General features: G+C 40.5%; 1 protein-coding gene across 2 annotated transcripts in view; it reads right to left on the reverse strand.

The window, feature by feature from the left end:
- Positions 1–341: 341 nt before the first annotated feature.
- Positions 342–21,451, reverse strand: part of fam13b (family with sequence similarity 13 member B) — a 52,150-nt gene continuing 31,040 nt past the window's right edge. The window contains exons 8-23 of one of the 2 annotated variants that reach the window (XM_052154461.1): positions 14,278–14,319; positions 12,636–12,755; positions 12,382–12,478; positions 11,549–11,652; positions 9,305–9,359; positions 9,121–9,214; positions 8,460–8,525; positions 6,852–7,062; positions 6,633–6,771; positions 6,170–6,251; positions 5,005–5,225; positions 4,294–4,377; positions 4,112–4,207; positions 3,522–3,787; positions 2,450–2,551; positions 342–1,109 (exon numbers count right to left, since the gene is read on the reverse strand). In XM_052154461.1, the coding sequence (XP_052010421.1) occupies positions 986–1,109; positions 2,450–2,551; positions 3,522–3,787; positions 4,112–4,207; positions 4,294–4,377; positions 5,005–5,225; positions 6,170–6,251; positions 6,633–6,771; positions 6,852–7,062; positions 8,460–8,525; positions 9,121–9,214; positions 9,305–9,359; positions 11,549–11,652; positions 12,382–12,478; positions 12,636–12,755; positions 14,278–14,319 (1,903 nt within the window). In that variant the 3' untranslated portion in view covers positions 342–985. The remainder of the gene's footprint in view (positions 1,110–2,449; positions 2,552–3,521; positions 3,788–4,111; positions 4,208–4,293; positions 4,378–5,004; positions 5,226–6,169; positions 6,252–6,632; positions 6,772–6,851; positions 7,063–8,459; positions 8,526–9,120; positions 9,215–9,304; positions 9,360–11,548; positions 11,653–12,381; positions 12,479–12,635; positions 12,756–14,277; positions 14,320–21,451) is intronic. The other variant, XM_052154462.1, reaches the window with a different exon arrangement.

Genomic DNA, 21,451 nt, shown 5'->3' on the forward strand with positions numbered 1-21,451 from the left:
TACTACAGCGTCAGAAATTAGTGACCTCCCTCTCTGAAACCCTCATTGATATCTGACATTGAATTTTTACCTGTTACCTAACACTGACAAACCAACTACATCTCAGTTTGGCATATATATTCACTTTCATTACCTCATCCTTTAGTCAAATGCATATTATAGATGTAAGCCATGAACACAGTAAAGTTACATGTAGAGTACACATACGGTTATGCATTATTTACATTTGAATTAGTAATGTGGCCAGACAACAAGGTTTACAGCAAAAAGTATGTGACAGTCCAACTGCTTTGCTGGAGTTGATTCTGTCAGTCTGATCAGCTTTAGGTGATCTGTGTCATAAAAAAAAAAAAAAATAGCACCACCTTGATACAAGAGTCCTCTGATTTGTAACAGAAAAACTGAGTGGCGAAAAAACATTATTTAATTCACTGTGCCGCCAAATCTTAATCAAAATAAAATAAAACAAAATAAAATGTTTTTTTCCTACATAAGTATAGATATATTCAAGTTTACACACACAGAAACGTCTGACCCAAATCACACCCTCAAATAGCGTAAAGAACTCCTAGAATTCGGGAAGAGGAGGAATATGACATGGGTGCTTGAAATGATGACCATCTCTGTGGTCTGAGGAAGAGTTCAGTGCCAAATGTCTATATACAAGTAAAACTGATATGATTACTCAACTCAGCACATCCCCTTTGCGGATTTCTCAGTATGAGAAAGCTAGGTCAATGTGGGGAAAAAAAGGGGAACAAAATTCTGAATAGCAAACTCAGAGAAAGGACAGAAAGTTTTTAAACTTTTAGACGACAAAGAACAAGAGCTTTTTTATTCTCAATGGTTTGATGAAGAAGGCAGTGCAGGAGTCGATGTAAGTTGACCGGCTAACGTTGAGGCATTAAGCTGAAAGGGGTATTGGTCGAGCTTTTGAGATGCTACAGGCCCCATCTGATCTGATTAGCTCCCAGCCCTGGGAGCTCTAGATGGACTTGGATGAATCCTGTTTGCTGATGAGGACCTCTAGAAGTCGCAGTTTGGCTTTAATACGCTTGTACTCCTTGTATTCGTCCATCATGGGTGTGCGGTCTTCCTTCTGAACATTTCTGTGAGGAAAAACACCACTTTGAGCGAGAAGAAAGGGTTGATTTGATTTATATAGATCATATAATGTAAAGAGTTTGAGCAACGTGCTTTAATTCTCCTCACTAAGGGGCTGTTCGGACCGAAAGCATTCTTATGGTAAAAAAAGCTAGATGCAGTGCAACGAATGTAAAAGAATTCAGGCATCTCAAAATTAGCTTTTAAAAGTTAAAGGTTCTTAACCCTTCCATGTTCTTGCAGAACTTATGGACCCATTTAGAACTATTTAAAAATGGGTCAATATGACCCACAAGACCACAGGAGGCTTAAATCAACATGCAGTCTTAAAAACGCGACACTCATGTGTGAGAGATGCTAAAACAAAAACATATGTGGTGGAACAATTAAAGACATCCTTTTAGTGCATGTTTTTATATAGATAAGAAATTTTAATAATGGCACAGATAGATACAAAAATGCATAAGTTGTGAACGGACCCTAAGGGGCATACACACAGGATGTGTTATTACACTCAAAAGCACCTTGATGGAATGAAGGGCTCTCAAGCATTTTTGACAGCCAAGCTTGTAATGCCTCTCAGAGACATACAGTATATCTCCAAGCATTTTCTTTAAAAAAAGTTGAGGTAGTTTAGGTGTAGGATGACTAGTCACATGAAACTTGAACTGACATTGACATGCTGTGCTGCGTAGCAGAAGTATAACTATTTACTCAACATGGCATCTTGAAAATGAAATGCTCATGGCTCGAGACACGAAGCTGACTGGGGGCCTGGGTAAATCATATGCTGACTACCACCCCTGGAGTCGTGAGTTCGAATCCAGGGTGCTGAGTGACTCCAGCCAGGTCTCCTAAGCAACCAAATTGGCCCGGTTGCTAGGGCGGGTAGAGTCACATGGGGTAACATCCTTGTGGTAGCGATTAATGGTTCTCGTTCTCAATGGGATTCATGGTAAGTTGTGCAGGGGTTGCGGAGAATAAATAGCCTCCAGTGCTGTGAGTCTCCACGGTGTCATGCACAGCGAGCCACATGATTAGATGCATGGCTTGACCGTCTCAGAAGCAGAGGCAACTGAGACTTGTCTTCAGCCACCCGGATTGAGGCGAGTAACTGTGCCACCACAAGGACCTACGAATTCCAAATTGGGAGGGAAAAGGGGATTAAAAAAAGACGCCTGTCTAATGCGTGTACATAGACCAAAAATAAAAAAGACATACTAGAGTTAGAATGCAAGGGTTTGTGTGTATGCCCCATTCTGAAAAACATATTAGCTGTGATCACCTATAGTATATGCATGACTTATTTTAACAAGTTCACATTAAACAAATGCGAGTGGCTTACCTGCCATTCTGCTGGTAGAATTCATCTTCAAACTCTCTGATGGTCCTCCTCAGTTTCTTCTTCTCTGCTCTGGCCTTCCATAGCTGTTCCAGGAGCTCAGGCCTGTGGAATACAGGTGGCGTTAATCTGCTGGATCTCCATATATGGAGCTGTAACTGTGAAGACATTCAATACTATAGCAAATATATAAAAACTGTCTACTCAGGAAATGGCCCAAGGTTTCTCGGAGGAGGAAACTACCGTTGTGTAAAGTGTGACACACAGAGCACAGAGGTCAATAAAGTCGATGGAGACATGGAAGTCTGTGGCACCCAATACAGTTAACTTGACTTAGACCTAGGCTGCCTGTGCAGTTGTTTTTCTGCGTAAAGGATTACAGCTTAATACAACTTGAGGCTTTCATGTCACTGACTCTTGCAGACTTCCAGGACTCTGCCAAGCTCTATAAATAGACCTCATATGACGGGAGCGTGAGTCGATTGCTGCTTCTACCTGGTAAACCGCAGACACACATGCACATAAATCAAGGTCTTATTAATTCTGCTAATGTAGGCTATGCAATGTAGGCTGTGGCATATTCCAAGTGAAACAGAATTTTCAATGAGAACAAAAAATATATTTTATCCATCAGGAATTGATTGGATTGTGAAAAGTGGGCGTTCAATACCAGAATGGACCAGACCCAAAAGTAATGTTTGCAATGGATTGTGGAGGATTACTCCCCACCTGAAACACTGCCAGCACCCACTTTTAATGTGGCTTTTGACCTTTTTCTTAAATATATCATTATTTGCTATTATTGCCATACACATTATTACATTAACCTTAAGCGGCATTAAATGACTTAATCAGCTATTGGCAAGAGGCCAAATAAATATTTGATTATTGGATAATATTAACCAATAGCCCGTTGAAGGTGACGTCAGCCAAACAGGACAGCTGTTTCAGAGAAGACACTGATGAATCGTGCACATTAAGACAAGGAATTGGTATTAAGAATGTCAATTTTTACTTCATGTTGACTTGAGATCAAAATCTTGACTTCATGTTGTGCAGGCTGGTGTAGACTTACATGGAGGAGGCGTTTGAACTGGACAGACGCAGATCAAGATTGAGCTTCCCAGAGCTCAGGATGTTCTCTTGGGAAAGCTGCTGGGAGCTGGGCTGGGCCACTGGGTTCATGATGATTTCTGACCCCTCGCTCTGCATCTCTACATTTTCCTGTAGTCCCCTGCTTTCTTCTTCCTCCTCTTCTTCGATCTCACCACAGAAGTGGGCAGTTTCACCCTCTATAATGGGCTGTAACATCTGATTGCGGCGTTTGCTGGAAGGAGAGGCCTGTGAGCGAAATAAGGGCATGGTTATTCTGGTTTCTCTGGCCCCGTGTCAAACATGCACAAATGTCTCGCCAACGTACCATACAATCCTAAAAACAACACAAGCTCCTATTTCTGCTCGAAAAAACATAATCGCCATTAGCCGATCAGATTTCAGCCACTTAAATGTGTCAATCAACTCAATCACTCTTAAAATATACTATTATTAAAAACTTCAGACATGGTTTTAGATTGCATACACTAATTATCCATTATTTATATCTTCTAATCAAAAAGGCTAATGCTGATTCAGGTAAGGTAAAGAAATAGGAACTGAGAATCTTACTATGATGGGGGTGATGCTGACGCGGGTGAGCATCTGTTTAACCAGCCGATATCTGTCATACAAGGGCTTCACAATCAAGCGTTCCTCTCGGGTGACCTGCAGGAAAGCACATTTGTCAGAGCACTGAACAACAGAGCATCAAGTAGAGTTTTTGTGTGTTTCTCTGTGTGCGAGACACCTACAGGGCGCCCATGGAGTCCCTCATAATACAGAAGGTTCTTCTGTAACACTGTTTTCTCACAGGAAAGCTGCTCCTTGGTCATTTTCTGAACAGAGGGACAAATTAACGATTCTAACCTCTTGAGATTTGTTCAGATTGTATATGTTTGAAGCTGCTGGTTAAAAGGACTGTACACATCAATATTCTAAATGAAAACAATGGATCTCTATGAACCCCTTCGGTTCAAGTCTGCAATATTGTACTGCGGCAAAGTCATTTTCAGAAAGATGTTTGTTGTTCAGATGCCAAGCTTAACTACCATTCAATGGCATTCAAAGAAAAAGACAATAATTCTGCATCATTAGTTTGGGTGCGAGACATTGTTTACGAATATTGCACACCTGCATTTCATTTAGTCACATCAGACTTGGCATTAATGGACTTTAAGGCCCTTTAACATGATGTGTGTCAAGACTTTAATGCACCTTTAAACACAAGTGTCATGCACTGATTTGACTTTGAATAGGTCTGCTGCAAACTGGGTCAAAGTTTAAATGGTTTTGTGTGTTTGTCAATTATGTAATTGAACATGAAGCTTTGCATTACAAAGTTTGACCTGCATGCAATATGACCCCAGGTGTAGTGCAATAGCTTGACCCCTTGCTCTATATGTAAAGGGCCTTTAAGTTGCTGCAGTGTTTAGATGAGAAATCAATGGAAAATTGGAACTTACTCTAATATCCTCGGGCCAGCCTTCCTCTTCTCTCTTAGCTTTGATGTGGTGAAGAATGAGCTCCAGCGTCTCCTCTCGGGTGGGCCGTTGACCCCGTGCCTCACTCTCTACAGGGCCTTCATGGGTTGACTGCTCCAGCGTGGATCCAAAGCTCTTGGGTAGAGTGTTACTACGTGGACGGGTTTGTGGAGTCAGCTCACTCTCCGCCTTGTGTTTGGCATCTGGTTGAGAGAGAGTAAGAGGGATTTAGGAACACTGAGAATGTTTAATATTTGTGGAATTGGCCACACCAAAAGAAATACAACATGAGTGATTGAACTCACTCGGTATCACCAAAATCTGTGAAAGAGTGCATCAGTAGTGTACTGACGATCTCAAAAAGGAAATTATCAGAGGGCCAATGAAGATGTGACCCATGCAAACACTGCAAAAAAGGGCGAGCATGGCGACTGGGAACGGCGTTATGCCTCTGGGCTCTGAAACCTAGAACTCCAGCATTTGTAAAAAATGACATTCTTAAAAAAAAAAACACAAAAACAAAACACACAAAACACTTAAGATGACAAAAGAAGCTGAGAGCGTCCCGTAGAGCAAATGAGTCTTTGAGACCGCGGTCAGAGAGCAGAGAGAAGAGAGGGTCAAACTCAAGTGTTGAAGGCTACTTACTGCTCATTATGAGTACTTACAGAAGTGGGGTGCCTGTCTAGAGGCATTGAGGGGGCGTGACAGAGTAAAATGGGGTGTGTTCGGGATGGAGGAAGAGTACAGGTAGCGTCTGTGTGACTGAAGCACAGCCTGGTGCCTCAGGGAACCTTTGGGTAAGAGGTGCTGTCTTCCTGCCGATGTGGACCGTCCGAGTAGATTTAGTTAAAGAGAGAGAGAGACTTTTTTACGACACTGCACCTCTGATGGGGGGCATTAAATGGAAATGGATGATGGGGGGGGGTGTGGAGGGGGCTTTAATAGAGTATGAGGGTGGTCCCATGAGAGAGAGCCTCAGAGCCTCTACAAACATGCAGTGAAATGTGCACTTCTCCCCTTTGTCATATAGTGGATAGGGGTAGCTGTCCATGACCAGGCTGCCCAATAACGGCTAGACGCTGACCATCAAAAACCACAGACGTGCTCACACGTCCACACAGTGCCTATATACGGTGGCTCTTACCTTTGAGCTGTTTGCGGATTTTGGTGAGGTCAGTCATCCACTTCAGCACCTTTGGATCAGCTGCCTTGTCAGCATGAGATGGCTGCAATTAACAGACATTTATGCAATTTAGTGTTTATTGTCTTTTAGTGTAATTTTCTATTGAAATTCTTAAATGCATAAAGGGGTGTTCACAATAAATCTTAAAATAGCTGGAGGTTGTCAGGTTGCTGCACAGTTGTTTGCTAGCAGGCATTCCTATTTGACTGAAGTATCCAACTGCATCATGAGGCAGACCACGTGAGCTTCACTGTCTGCACTCCCATCGGTAGTCACCACATCGTTACACAGTGCATTTGCAAAACGTTGAACTAGGCTAAAATTTCTTGCATCTGTGCAACTGTGTGAATGCCCCTTAATGTGTATAATTATGCAATTATGAGTTTGTAAGATGCTATGAAGTGACTGATTAAAACCTTCTAACCTTGTAGTTTCTCTCTTTTTCAAACTGTTCCTCAAACTGCTTTATTTTCTTCTTGAGGTTCTGGAATTTCTTGGTGAGCTGTTGGGAGATGGTGTCCCCCTTTAGACTGTCTTTGGAAGAGAGAGAGGCACGGCGAGGCCTGAAATAAAACACAACAGAGAGAGTTAATTGGGATTATAGGGTTGAGTATAGGAAAGCATCTTTGATTTCTTTGCCCACCTCCCACAGGACAGAGTTTTGGTGGAGGATGTGGCATCATGGTCCTGCTGAAAGAACCGTTGACTGTGGCCAAAGTCGAGGAAACGGCGGGCAAGTAAGGGTTGAGCATCCTCCTCTAGGGGCCGAGGCACCATGCGGCCTGCCAGTGGGGATAGCTGGGCTTCTCCTGACTCGGTCTCCTCTTGCCATGACATGAATACTGGCACAGGGTCTGAAAAAGATACACAGACAAACGCGTGCTGTCATAAAATCAGTAACATCATAACGACAACAAAACCAACATCCAAAACCAACATCCATCCAACCCTCTTAATCACAGAGACCTTTAACACAGAGTTAAATGGTCAAAATAGCTCTGGGTTACTTGGATAGAATGACAGGATATAAACCTCTGGACTAGGAGATTGGTGATTGGTGACACAGAGGGGCCTTGATACACTACACTGAGGTCCTGGTGAGTGAGCTGGACAAAACATGAACCCAAGTTCTGCTGTTACTGGGGGGTGACTTCACTGGGTGACAGTTACAGGACACAGTGTAATTCGGAACCCATTCAGGCAAACACATTTTGAAGACAAAGTTTTTAAGAGAGCTTCACTGCTGCTAAATCAGTAATGGCACCAGCCATTGTTTATCATCCCTGATGAAGGGAAAATGCTAAGAGTAGAAGTCACGTTGCAGGCACAAGGTATTTATAGCTTGTATTGAAGAGACAGGAAGAGAATGTACTGGACTGAGGCCAGCCATGGAAACTTAGCTGATCAAATTTGCACTGCCTAGATGTCTGGCAAGGCAGTTGATTGAGATGCATTGGCTGATGGCAGATACAGAGTTGGAGTCAGCAACTGGGTGTATGTGAGCCGAAGAGTATGCTTAGGTTAGTCAGTGTATCAGAGAGGGGTTTGAGGACCATTGACTGAAGCCATTTTCACACAAGAGCTTTTGGTGCAGACCTGAGTCAGAGTTTGGTTTGTTTGGTTGGTGCAATAGATGTTTTTCAAGCTCAGCTGTGCACCCAAGAGTACTTAAAAATGGAGATCTTGGGTAAAAATTATGTGCATTCCAAGGTTCGCTTTTTGTATGAAAGCAATCCAGCCTAATTTGTGGATGTAAACCACTATTGTAATTATACAATATACAATAAATAATAATAAACACCATAAGTTGTATTTGTCGATTATAGTATAATGTATCTTAAGAATATAAGCATTCCTATTGCTGCCTGTCACAGGCTCAGCAGATATTGCTTTTGGTGAGCAGCTTACACTATTTGCATCTCTCGCATCCACAAGTGCTGTTTTGAGTATAATGTGTATGTAGTAAAACCAAAAATACAAAACCAGAAAAAAAAAAAAGAATTTAAAAATAACAATTCTTTCCTTTTTTGGTGCCTTGTCCTCATTACCTAGCTATAGCTGCAGCTAAGACACTTGTTTGGACTTCTTGACTTCTGAGTCAAATAAAACTATGTGAAATTAAAAATGTGGAATTGAACTTTGGTTCAAACCAAGCAATTGAGTGAAAACAGAAGTGTGAAAACAGTCTGAGAGGAGCAGCAAATTATGGAGAAGGGGGTGCGGGTGGGGGTGCTATAGAGATGCAACTTACCACTCCCTTCTCTCTGCAGGTGCATACATGTGAAGTCAATGAGTGGGAAAATGATGGGGCATGATGCTGTCCAGGCATGGGCAGAGAGAGAGAGAAAGATAGCAAAGAAAAGTGCAATGAGCTGTGAGCCTCTCGCTCTCTCACACACACAACCACAAACAAACACACGCAAACCCACACAGCTCTGATTTCTTTTAAATAAAATCTTGCAAACCATCAGTCTGATCACATGAAAACTGATATAAGCCATTTATACATGCAATTCAAGCTGCAACAAAAACAAGGAAACAGAACAGAGTATGCTGGTGGTTTATGAATAATCCATTATAGCTCTATTCACCCCATTTAACTCAACAATAGTTGATCTATTAAATTCCTGAACCTGTATTATTATGTTTCAGGGTCAAAAACACAGTCAATAAGCCAGTTTACGCACCCAGACAGATCCACCGAATCTTATATTAACTTTAACTACACACTGACGTGCCCTTTTCAAGATGTGTCCTGTTCTTTTTTCAAAGTGCTTTGCAAAGGGCTAGTTTTTCCATAGGAATATCTCATGGTATTCTGTCTTCTCCACAGGGTTTTTCACATGAAATATAAGCAGCTAAAACACAATGAGGCTTAAGACCCTAAATAAAGAGAGAACTGAGAGATTTACCTTCTTGCTCACAGTCCGTGAACATGCTTCTGGTCAAAGACTGAGGGTTGCTGGATGATGCAGTATTAGCATTCAGGTCAAACTCATTGTGCTCCTGTAGGTTATTGGTAGGGTTTGGTTAGAAACGTCTGTCTCGCAATATAGAAATATGGACAAACTGGTGGTATTAATCAAATATACTCACACAGGTGATAACATTAGCCTCGACCATCTGCTCACAGTCTGGGTAGTTCTCCAGTCTGCGTGAAGGTGGAAAAACAAATGACAATATATTCCACCCAATGACAATTGTGTGACCTAGCTCCACCAGTCAATTAATAAACTATTCCATACAAGTTCTTTAAATGCCTGGCTCGGAAAATATACTAGTCATGTTTGGTCATATGAAAAGGTAAAACAAGCAAAGTTGGCTTTAATTAGATTTCTGTGAAACATGACAAACTGTGGCAAGTTTAAAGTGTATCCAAAGTTTATTAGTCTAACTGCACATACTATAGTGGCTTAAAGACTAGTGGTCAACGATATACCGGCAAGGCAGATAAATCGGCAGAATTTTTTAATGATCAGCTTCGGGCAATACATTTCCGCATTTGGCATATTGCGTGGCATTTGCGAGGATGCCCAGAATGAACTGCTTGCATGTGAAGGAGCCGTCTGAGAAATGCAAACAACCACAGTTAGTTTTGTTGTTACGTGTTATTGTTACTACAATAATAGACAGGCGTACATCAACGTCTCATTTAAACAGTCCTCCGTATCAGAGCCGAGACAGACAAGCCAGAGCTCATGTTTAAAGTGCTTATGTGTTTCAATCTCCCTTTCTACTCAATAGTTCCCTGTAAATTGTAACTTTCTAATGATATAAAGGCAAATATCAATAAAACTTCTGTCAAATACAGTTGAAGTCAGTTTACATACACCTATAGCCAAATACATTTATACTAATTTATTCACAATTCCTGACATTTAATCACAGAAAACATTCCCTGTCTTAGGTCAGTTAGGATCACTACTTCATTTTAAGAATGTGAAATGTCTGAATAATAATAGAGAGAATTATTTCTTTCACATTCCCAGTGGGTCAGAAATTTGCAAACACTTAAGTTAGTATTTGGTAGCATTACCTTTAAATTGTTTAACTTGGATCAAACATTTTGGGTAGCCTTCCACAAGCTTCTCAGAATAAGTTGCTGGAATTTTGGCACATTCCTCCAGAAAGAACTGGTGAAACTGAGTCAGGTTTGTAGGCCTCCTTGCTCGCACACACTTTTTCAGTTCTGCCCACAAATTTTCAATTTGGATTGAGGTCAGGGCTTTGTGATGGCCACTCCAATACCTTGACTTTGTTGTCCTTAAGCCATTTTGCCACAACTCTGGAGGTATGCTTGGGGTCATTGTACATTTGGAAGACCCATTTGCGACCGAGCTTTAACTTCCTGGCTGATGTCTTGAGATTTTGCTTCAATTTATCCACATACATTTCCTTCCTCATGATGCCATCTATTTTGTGAAGTGCACAACATGATGCTGCCACCCTCATGCTTTACGGGGGGTTGGTGTTCTTTAGCTTGCAAGCCTCAACCTTTTTCCTCCAAACATAATGATGGGTATTATGGCCAAACGGTTCAATATTTGTTTCATCAGACCAGAGAACATTTCTCCAAAAAGTAAGATCTTTGTCCCTATGTACACTTGCAAACTGTAGTCTGGCTTTTTTTTATGGCAGTTTTGGAGCAGTGGTTTCTTCCTTGATGAGCAGCCTTTCAGATTATGTTGATATAGGATTCGTATTACTGTGGCTATAGATACCTGTCTACCTGTTCCCTCCAGCATCTTCACAAGGTCCTTTGCTGTTGTTCTGGGATTGATTTGCACTTTTCACACCAACCTACATTCATGTCTAGGAGACATAATGCCTTCCTGAGAGGTATGATGGCTGTGTGGTCCCGTGGTGTTTATACTTGAATACTATTGTTTGTACAGACGAACATGGTACCGTAAGGCGTTTGGAAATTGCTCCAAAGGATTAACCAGACTTGTGGAGGTCCACAATAATTTTTCTGAGGCGGATTTCTTTTTATGTTCCAGGCCTTAATATACATTCACAGGTGCACCTCCAACTGACTCCAATAAGAATCAGAAGCTAATTGGCTAATTGTTTGACATAATATTCATCCTTAAAAGGCACAGTTAACTTAGTGTATGTAAACATCTGACCCACCGGAATTGTGATATATTCAATAAAAAGTTAAACAATTTGTCTATAAACAATTGTTGGAAAAACGGCAAATCACAGTCTGTGATGCTCCAAGCAGGCAATCCAGGCCGTGTAAACTGAAAGCTGACAATGATGCACAAAACTGGGCTTACATAGCTACAAGCTGTTTGCTTTCACATTAGAGTATGTTTCAGACACTTCAAAGCTGACCTTTCTGTGTTGAGATTCTCTGCATCTATGACAGCCTCCATATCAAGGTCCATTCCAGAACTTTCCTCTGTGAAGGGGCTGCTGAGCTGAGAAGCTTCAGATTCCTGGGGGCAAAAGAGGGTAATACCATAACTGTGTTTTAGAAGAGAAAAACAAATATATCAGGACAAGAACCTTGAGTGTGTTTCCTCATGATTTTATCTCAAGGTCGGCTACTGTTAAGATCAAGAAGGGGATGGCTGTCCAAGGGAGGGTGTTTTTACATTGACCAGGTGCTGCTGTCATTCCTCAGGGTGGGCTATTAAAAGAAGGTGACCCAATTCATCCATCCATAACTTGTGGCCAGGCCACAAAACTCTAGCCAAGTGTGGAGGGAAAATAAGATTTCCAATGAGGAAAATGGGACCCAAGACAACACTAATCAATTTACTACACCCCACAATGTCTAAAGAGAATGTGAGACAAACACATTTATCTTTAGCCCTGGCAGTGGTTCTTCTGAACTCCACCACTGAAACGGCCTCATCTTGTTACTTAATTAACTACTTGAGGAAAGTGCTTTATCAGAATTTTTTTTCTCACTGAGGCATGGTGTTAAACGGGGGCTATATTGCTTGTGCATGCTGAGAACAGTGGATAGTCTGTTTATCTGATAGGAAGGTCCTTGTTTCTCACTCTTTTGAGGAGGAGTGGCTCTGCTATAAAAGACCTTGCTGATAGCAGAGATAGCAAATATCGTTATGGCCTTCAAAGTTTCTTAACAAAACATGTTCCTCTGGCTAACTTTAATCTGATGAGGAGATCCAGACAAGTTTAACCCCCTAACGCCTAACCTCTGTAAATTTCTCTGGAAGAGTCTCTGCTTCAGCTTCTGATTCAGACTGCACATCTTCATGGTCCTCAGGCCCTGGTGTCTGAGTAGGGCTGTTTCTATGAAGACAAACATGCATTGATTTGCATCAACAGAACAAGCCAAATATTCATATTCAAAAGATCCAAAGACCTGCCAATTTAAGATATAAACAAATTAATGTTAGGCTTTCCGTCTGTCTTTATGTAAGCATTGCGTATATATGGTCAAACTCACCCCTGGATGGGTTTGGATTCCAAAACCTGACTCTCATAGCTGCTGAGCTCCTTGTCAATAGAAGTCTGTAATTCCAGAAAATGCTGTTCCACTGCGGCACGAATGGTCCTCTGGATTAAACTGCAAACAAACACATCTCAGAGTTCAAGACATTTGACATAAGTATAAAACAAAACTGCTTCCAATTGAGGCTGGAACAAATAGTACCCATGTTTATCACAGTCTGACTTATTTGCAACCCAGCAACTGCAACTTAAGGTCAGCCAAGGAGCTTTCACCACAAGCATGAAGTTCTAACAAATAACCCTCCATACAGAGAACCATGGATTCTAATGTCAATGTGTTTTGAGCTTACTAGACCTTCACTATGAAAATAGCCAAGTCTCTGATTTTGATACGGCAGTGTCCAGCACAATTGAGGCTCTGGCAATCATGGTTTTCTTTACTTTTATGTGAAACAATGGAACCATATCATGCCTTCCTAACTAACCCCTACGTGCCCATCTGGGCCAAAGGCTTGTTGTGCGTGCCCTACATTTTTAACAATGAATCATTAGAGGACAGCTTTGTGCTCTGCAATAATCTGATTCAGTGTTTATATTTAGATCTGCATGTAAATTGCGATCACATTTACCTCTGAACGGCGAGATTCCGCAAGCGAAGGCAGGGTGGGCGGACATTGAGCGTGTGTGAAACCAGCAAAAAATACCTAGCCTCCAGCCTCTTTAATGCTGCACTTTATACTCCTATAGTATACTCTATACACTCTATACTAGATGAAGTTAAAAATAAGGTCACTGTTAAACCAAGCAACTTCCTATTGGTCAACATGGTGAATTTGCCTGTCAACGTTAATGCTGCACTGCAGTGTTTCAGGGCCAGATGAACAAGTCTTGCATGAAGCTCTTCAGCTGAAGATACATTAATGCATTGTCTGCACGGAGTCCATTTATAAATGGGATAATATTCTCCCTGTTGGGATAATTAATAGTTAATGGTGAACATTTCAGTTGAAAAGCCATTCCCCAGTACGAAACTGAAAGCCATATGGCAAATGAGGCTAACGGTCCACTAAAACCTCAATTGAAGCATTAGTCATGTCTTTTTTACAATGATGTCATTTTTTAAAACCGAACATTCTGTTCTTTTCATCACCACAACAGATGGTGGGTTTTGTTTGCTTTTATAACGAACAAATCCACTTTCAGTGACACACACCCCATTCACAAAAACTAAAATGTCAGCTATGGGTAATAGTTTGGCGGCATTCCATTTCAATTCTCTCATTTTGAAAGTCACTGTCTCAAAGTCAAGACTGTCTCTCTCTGTCAGGAAGACATCATCAAGTTTTATTATCTTTATGATCATAATCACATTTGTTCAGCCTCATTTTAAATTCTGTCCATCTAAAAGGTCTGTTTATTGCATTCCGTCGCCCTTTGAGACTACAAATCTGATTCAGACCAAAGGATAATTTCATAGAATCCAAAGTAATGGACTTTCAATGAGAACTGACTTATTGGTAAAAGACAGGCCTTGTTTGCTGTGTCTCTAAAAAAGGTTTCAGAAGAGCAAACCACCAATGATTTTAAAAGATATTTGCCATAGCGTCTGTTAAAAAAAATTAGAAGTAGACACTTACTCTGCAGATCCTGGAAGAATACTGATGGAAGAAATGTGCGCACTAAAAAGGAAAGAGGAAAAGCAAGGCAACATTAGGACAATGTCAAATCAGACAAGCACTGTGCAAGATGTTTGACCTTATCTAGCAATGACTTTGAGCAGTGATCATACACTATAACCCCAGCATGAGTCATTAGGGAAAAGAAACAATATTTACATAATATGTACATTTTCTAAGTCGTGTACACTGTACAAAAACATGGTTTTTCATGAGGAAAGTGAGGGTCAGGAAGTGGGGATCTTAGGGGAATTGGGGGAAGGGTGACATGGCAGTCCAATAAACAAATTCAGGCACGTTAGGAATGCTTGCTTACATAACACTTGCTGCCCGCTGCTTATCACTGTTGTTAGCACCCGTGTCAGATTCTGGGTTAAGAACAAATAAGGGCCTGATAGACACAACAGGTGCTCTGCTATATGTTCTGACAGGGTAAGCACGCAAACAGCCATGCAAATAAATGAACACAGAAACAGGACAGGTGTGAGTTTCAGATCAGCTATTAAAGTCCTCTGCACCATAGACCATTCAGCTGCAGCCAAATGACACAATGTCCTGACCTCTGGGCTGATAAGAAAGCTTGTGTCCAACCAGTCATCCTCTGAAAAAGGAAAAACCTGACACGGTCTAGAAACTAGACTATTTCACCCCCCCAAAAAAAGACTAAGTGGGTATTTAAAGGCAAATCTAAGAGGGCAGAAGAGGTACGTGGTCCTTCAAAGCTGTAAGAGGTCAAAACAGCAGGCGATTTCCAGGATTTTAGCATTTCCAAACAGAGATGGCACCTAAATCAGACCTCAGTTTAGACTTTAAGGCCTTTTCAAACCAAACCTGATGTGTTAAGAGGCGAATGGCACTTTCCATAGAAAGTGAAGTGAATGGCCGCTGCTAGCACATTCACACGTTTACAAGCCACCTTTTTCCTGACTTCTTCATGTGCAGTGGCTTTTAAAGTGAGATACATCCTCTCGGATGCACCGCACTTCCGCTTATTGTTATTGTACGCTAGAGCTAGACAGACGCTACTGGTGATGCCGATCATCTGAGACTCTTGAGGAATATGGGCTGTTAGAGGATGTTATAACAACTACAGGTAGCTTACAAATAATAATAATAAAAAAAATTACAGGAAAATTAATGTTACAACAATAAACCCACCCAAAAACCTATCAATGCCTGAAACTTTGAGTTGCACCAGATGCATTAAGCAGAGGTTGCATCATCATGATTCTCCGTCATTTGCCTATTTTTTAAAAAACTGACGGATAATTCCAAATGATGCGTCCCTCAAATCTGCTGATTTTTAAATGAAACCTAGAGACACCAAACGTCCTCTTTTTTTGGACCTTAAAAAGTACCCTGTCAGATTCAGATTCCCAGAGTTGTCCATTTTCATATTGAAGTGCTTTCTATCATCATACATAGTGTGTGCAGCATGAAACCTGGTGAAATCTAGTGCAACACAAACACACACACACACACACACACACACTCACTCACTCACTCACTCACTCACTCACTCACACACAGTGTGTGTGCAGAAAGCGTGAGAGCCCAGTGTAGTAACGTTACCATGTAAATGTGTGTGATTGTGTCCTTATTTATTCTGCGATTGTCTATACACAGATTCTAGTGAGAAAGGGATTTACGTTAAGTAAACAACGAGTGTTCCATCGTATTTGACTGTCATTAGTGATTATTTCAATGCTTGGTAATGTGAATAAAATGTGAACCGGAAGTCTGTAGCATCCGCGTTGGGAGTACACGCCAAGCATAATGGGTAATTTCGCCACCCGTGAAATTCGTGAATAGGTGGCGCTAATTGACAACCAATTTTACCCCGGTATGGTAGGTGGCTCAGTGCACCTTTGAGCTGGTCTGCCCTCTGCCTATGACAGTCCATGAGAAGAGGTACTTGACAAGCAGATCAGAAAAAATAAAACGGATTTCTCTACAAGCTGCAGAAGTCTCAAAGAGTTTGTTGTTGAGTTACTCAACGAGAGATAAAGCATTTGAGACACTTCACAAACTATTTCAGTTCACCTGATTTTCTCAGGGCTACACCAAATTACTTAAACAAAATGTGCCGTCTCATGAAAATCTCAAAATATTGATATTTAATGATATGAAAACATAAAGTTTTTTTTTTTTTTACTTTACACAGTCTTGAGGGTTTAAAGGGGACCTCTCTGTTATATATAAACATATATTTTTGTCTTGTAGAATATTAATACAATCATTTCACTGCTTATTTTAGCAAGAAATAATAACAAAAAAAAAAGATTGTTCTGTTCTTTTTTCAAGAATTTCACCATTTCATGAGACATTGTTTTTAACCGTCTCTGGACATTTACACTACATGACATTTTAGACTTTAAGTCCTAGAAAAATATCAATATGAATTTGAACTCAGTAATAGTTTATTAAACCCTGAACTCAGTGTATTCAAGAAATTGTTTTGTGTAAATTGCATTTGTAATGTATATTCAATTTGAATAATGAAAAAAAAATATATATATAATTTTTTTTTTTTTAAATCACGGCATTGGTCATAAAACGACGCACATGACATTAAGACTACATGTCAGTGGCCTAGAAAATGCATTTAGCCATGTTGAGATCACATGAATACTAATAACGTTATCTCTGTAACTCCTCTATTATTGGGCTGCGGAACAAAGTTATCATGGTTAACAACTTTGAATAGGGTCATTCTACCATGGCATCAGTAACAAAAACTGTTTGCATGATGTTGCATCCATGACTATAACTGTTTGGATAAGATAAAAAAAAAATGATAATAAAAAAACATTTTGTATCAGCCAGTGATAGCCATATATGCATTGAGAATTTGCCAAAAAGGTAAAATGATGTTACATGGAAACAACAATTATTCAGATATATTAATTTAGTGCAAGTACACTTGAAAATGATGTTACCTATTTTTAAATAGTAAAGCCAGGCATTACTAAGCAATTACAACTCTCAAATAAAGAACCTACTGTACCAACTTGTTTCCACTAATCTCCTCTGCAAGCCATTTTTCCCCCAAACCAATCTTACCCAACTCTTATGTCATTGATTCTGAAACACTGGAGAGTTACACTATTTCCATACACAGTCTGAAAAAGAAATCAAATCTAGGGATACACTACATAAACATTTTGGTAGAAAACAGTAGATAATTCTTATATGTTATGGCCGATATTTAAAATCTATACAATCAAATTACATTAGTAATGTAAAATATTATTATAAATGGTTTATAAATAACTTAAATAATAATAGTTTAGAAGAGTTTTTATAATATAAAAATGATGTAATTGTTTTATATTATAAAAATAAAACACATTAAGTGAAACCACATTATTCAAAAAATATTTGGCAAAGCATTATAATTTACAGTGGAATAAATAGTACATTGTTTAGTTAATCGTTCCAATATTATCTACTCCCAATATCGGCATTACTTTAAAAACTCAAACAAATTATTAAAGCTACACTATGAACTGTAGGTCTTTAAATTACCTTGTAATCGTTTAATACGCTGATTCACTATGAGATAAAGGCTTTAAGAGGATTAAAAGCAGCTTCCTCTGACTTGGCACTTTATTTTTACAGCAAGAGTGGCACAAATGCAAACACTGTGCCTCCCCCACACAGAAATGGCTGTAATAGTGTGTAAATAAAATGCAGCATCATGCTGTGATTCAGCCATTTATAGTCTCCTTCTCTCCAATTCGCAAAAGCATCATATTTCAGATCATTAGCAGTGTTACACGATTTATTAAGGCTTTCCAAAATACTGTGTTTACAAACATCTGAGAGGTGGCGAGTAATCAGCCCACAGCCTCACCTAAATATCACACGCAGCTTTGCCCAGACAAATTAAACCCTTGAGACCATGAACAAGACATATAAACAGCCACAAATCAACATTACTTTTCATCATCTTACATCCATGAAATGCAACCTTTAGCAATTTTCTTCTCTGGTACATTACCTGTGGAGAAGGACTTGACAAGCCATTTTCTTTGCGTCAGTGAGCTGTTTTGGTTCTTTCGGTAGTTGGGCGTGTGGTTATCCTGACTGGGCACTTTGTGGTGCTAAAGTCTGGATGAGCAGGTCAAAGAGCAAACACAGGCTGCCGGTGCTCATTTTGCAGAGTCCTGTATGTGCTGTCTGCCTGTGTGTGGGACTCGGCACTCAGCTAAAAAAAAGTGCTGCAGTGGATGCACTGGACCCGCACTTAAATACACGGCTGTCTGACGCAGCCTCATTGCTAGTGCTCTGGGCCAATCGCCACTCCAAACATACACACAGCGCCCCCCTTCCCTCCCTTAACTCAAAGCAAAGCCTGCACAGCCAAACACCTGTTAAACCTTTATATAACCTAGTCACTATCCACACATCAGTCAAGTTTTACCACTTACTGGACTCTTTATTTACAGTTAGGAATGACAACATTATATATAATCACATGAATACTGAACACTCCCAGACAGGTCGCAGGCTGGTTTAATCCGGCTGGGGTAGATCTCACACTACCTGGCAATTAAAGAATGTGCAAGTGTATCAAATATCAGGAAACAAAATAAGAAACCACTGCAGGAAGTAGTCCAATGACCCAACTGTCATCAATGTAACATTGGTGAGCAGGGCTGGACTGGGAAGAGTGGCGGGGGGATGTGTTCGCTGTCCTTTTCTGCATATCGCGGCACCATTTTGTTGTCCGTTCTGCATAACGCGGTGGCTCATTTAAGCTGATCGTGGCCCATTCGGCCCGTTTTGGGGCCGACCTACCGGCCCGCTCAATTCTCCCGATGGCCAGTCCATCCCTGATCGGCCCCAAAGTGCATCGGCCCACCGGGAAAATGCCTGGTATGCCAGATTACCAGTCCAGCCCTGTTGGTGAGCTAAAATGAATCTTGTTGAGTGAAGAAACCGACAGAGCATGGGAGATACAGAGAGAGGTGGAATGGAAGGTGCCTTGATAGCAAGGTCACAAGCAATATCATAATCCACAGCATGTTATGCATGCTATTTGACATAATCAGGTGGTAGGATGATGAAAGAAGGGTGGACAGGGGGGGAGGGTGGGGGAAATGAAACCCAAGAAAAGTAGCTGGATGCCTGAACTAATGCTTAAAATGAGGAGTGGAAATGAGTTATGGCACTTTCCATGAATGGCTGACCTAACAGGCCAAGAGTTCATGTTGAGTCAACAGAGCACTTGTTTCGATGGCTCAGTAGAAGAGCACGTGGGAAAATGGGGGGACTTGATCCAGAGCTTCTGTTTGCATTGATGCACTTGTGTTGACACAGATCAGTGGAGGGGGATTGTATATCTTCGCACTGTTTCCAGCATTTCCCATAGCACCTGAATTACCCAGTCCTCAAACTGAGTTGTGCTGTAGTGTTTAAAGATGTGACAGGGACCAAGCAGTCACAAGGAGAATCAAACAGGAGAGAAGGAATGGTGTTCCAAAAATATGTTTATTCCATCAGCGGTGCAAATAAATAAATGTTGAAAAGTTGAGTAAGATAATAAATAAGCCCATTCAACACATTAAAATCCCATGATGGAGACAGATTCACAGGCTCTCAATCACAAAAAGGTTGTTAGTTTGAAACCCACAAAGGGTGATTCATAGGCATTGTGCCTTTAAGCAAGGCAGCTCCAGTTGCTCCATGGGCCTTGTCACTGCAATGTAGGGCTCCTTTAGCTTAACCAGTAGAGCATGGCAAATACCAAGGTCAAAGGTTTAATTTCCACGAAACATACAGTACTGTGCAAAAGTTTTAGGCACTTTAGACTTAAGATGGTTATTTGTATCTTCAGCTTTAGTGTATCAATAGGAAAAATACATTTTAGACTCCCAAACATTACTTCTGCATAGGGCTGGGCGATATGGCCAAAATTGTTATCAAGATAATCTTTTTCATATTGTTTGATATCGATATTTATCACGATATACATTTAAATATTGCACTTTCTTTTTTTTATTTATTCAAAGTTGACTGAAGTAAAGAAGACAAAATCAATTCTAAACAGTCAAAATAGTCTCTACAAAACTACACAGGGGGTCCAGAGACGCCAAAGCTGTGGGGTCTGCGGGATCTTTAACCAAAACATTTAAATATTTAATCGTTTATCAATTGAAATTGAATGTTAAAAGATCATCTGTTTGTTCTGAAGCATAGTGACAGCAGTCCAGTATTTGTTGGAAAATGTTCACATTAAAATGAAATATTTTTTATATTTCTTTAAATTCAGATACCCAAGTATGTGGCATAGAAGCCCTTGTGACTGTGGAATGATGCTGAATGTGGGTTCAGGGGTGTCCTGAGAGAACATTTAGAAAACGTTTTTAAAAAAATGTAAAAAACCATTTGTATATTTTCATTAAAGTGAGAGACTAGTCTACCAACTAGTAATTTTAGTCTTTCTTCATCCATTCCAGACATCTAATACATTTTCACAAAATTAGAACAGAAATCGATTTGTTTAATCAATTTGTTTATTATTAAAGGCTCGTAACATGCTGATTAATAAAATACATTTAGAAGTGAAAAACATTTTAGTCTAAAAGGTGCTTTGAAACCACGTTAACTCATGCAGCACTTGATGACATGCAGGGAAAAGAGGCAATGTGTGCGGAGCGGGACAGGGCAGAAATGATGCATATTTGGTGCTAGAGAACAATATTCAAGATTACAGCGCAGAAAGATCAGAGCTGTTGTCCACATCACTGTTGTTCTGTCGCGCTCTTCACTAGAGACGATGAGAGGGCGCAACCATTGTCATGAAGTCTTAGGGTGCGGATGGAATCAATCCAGTGTCTGACATAGCCTAATTGTTAGCATTAGTTAATTAGCATTTGCAAGTTCATCCAGTCTGACCTTATGTTATCACTGGCACGTTGTGAGCAAAGCTGAGTGTTTCTCGCAAGGTGGATCATAGGATTGGCAGCGGTGCGGAGCAAGCTCTCTCCTAGCGCTGTGAGCGCCTTTGAGCTGATTTCGTCCGCCCCAGTGGAAACGCAGCCTGAGAAAGCCGAACTGCTTGTGTTTTAGCGACACACAGAAAATATAGAAAATTACTCAAAAGCTTATCGTGGATTTTCTTTATTGT

The sequence above is a fragment of the Xyrauchen texanus genome, chromosome 23 (genome assembly GCF_025860055.1).
Source record: "Xyrauchen texanus isolate HMW12.3.18 chromosome 23, RBS_HiC_50CHRs, whole genome shotgun sequence".
In the NCBI taxonomy this organism is placed as follows: Eukaryota; Metazoa; Chordata; class Actinopteri; order Cypriniformes; family Catostomidae; genus Xyrauchen; species Xyrauchen texanus.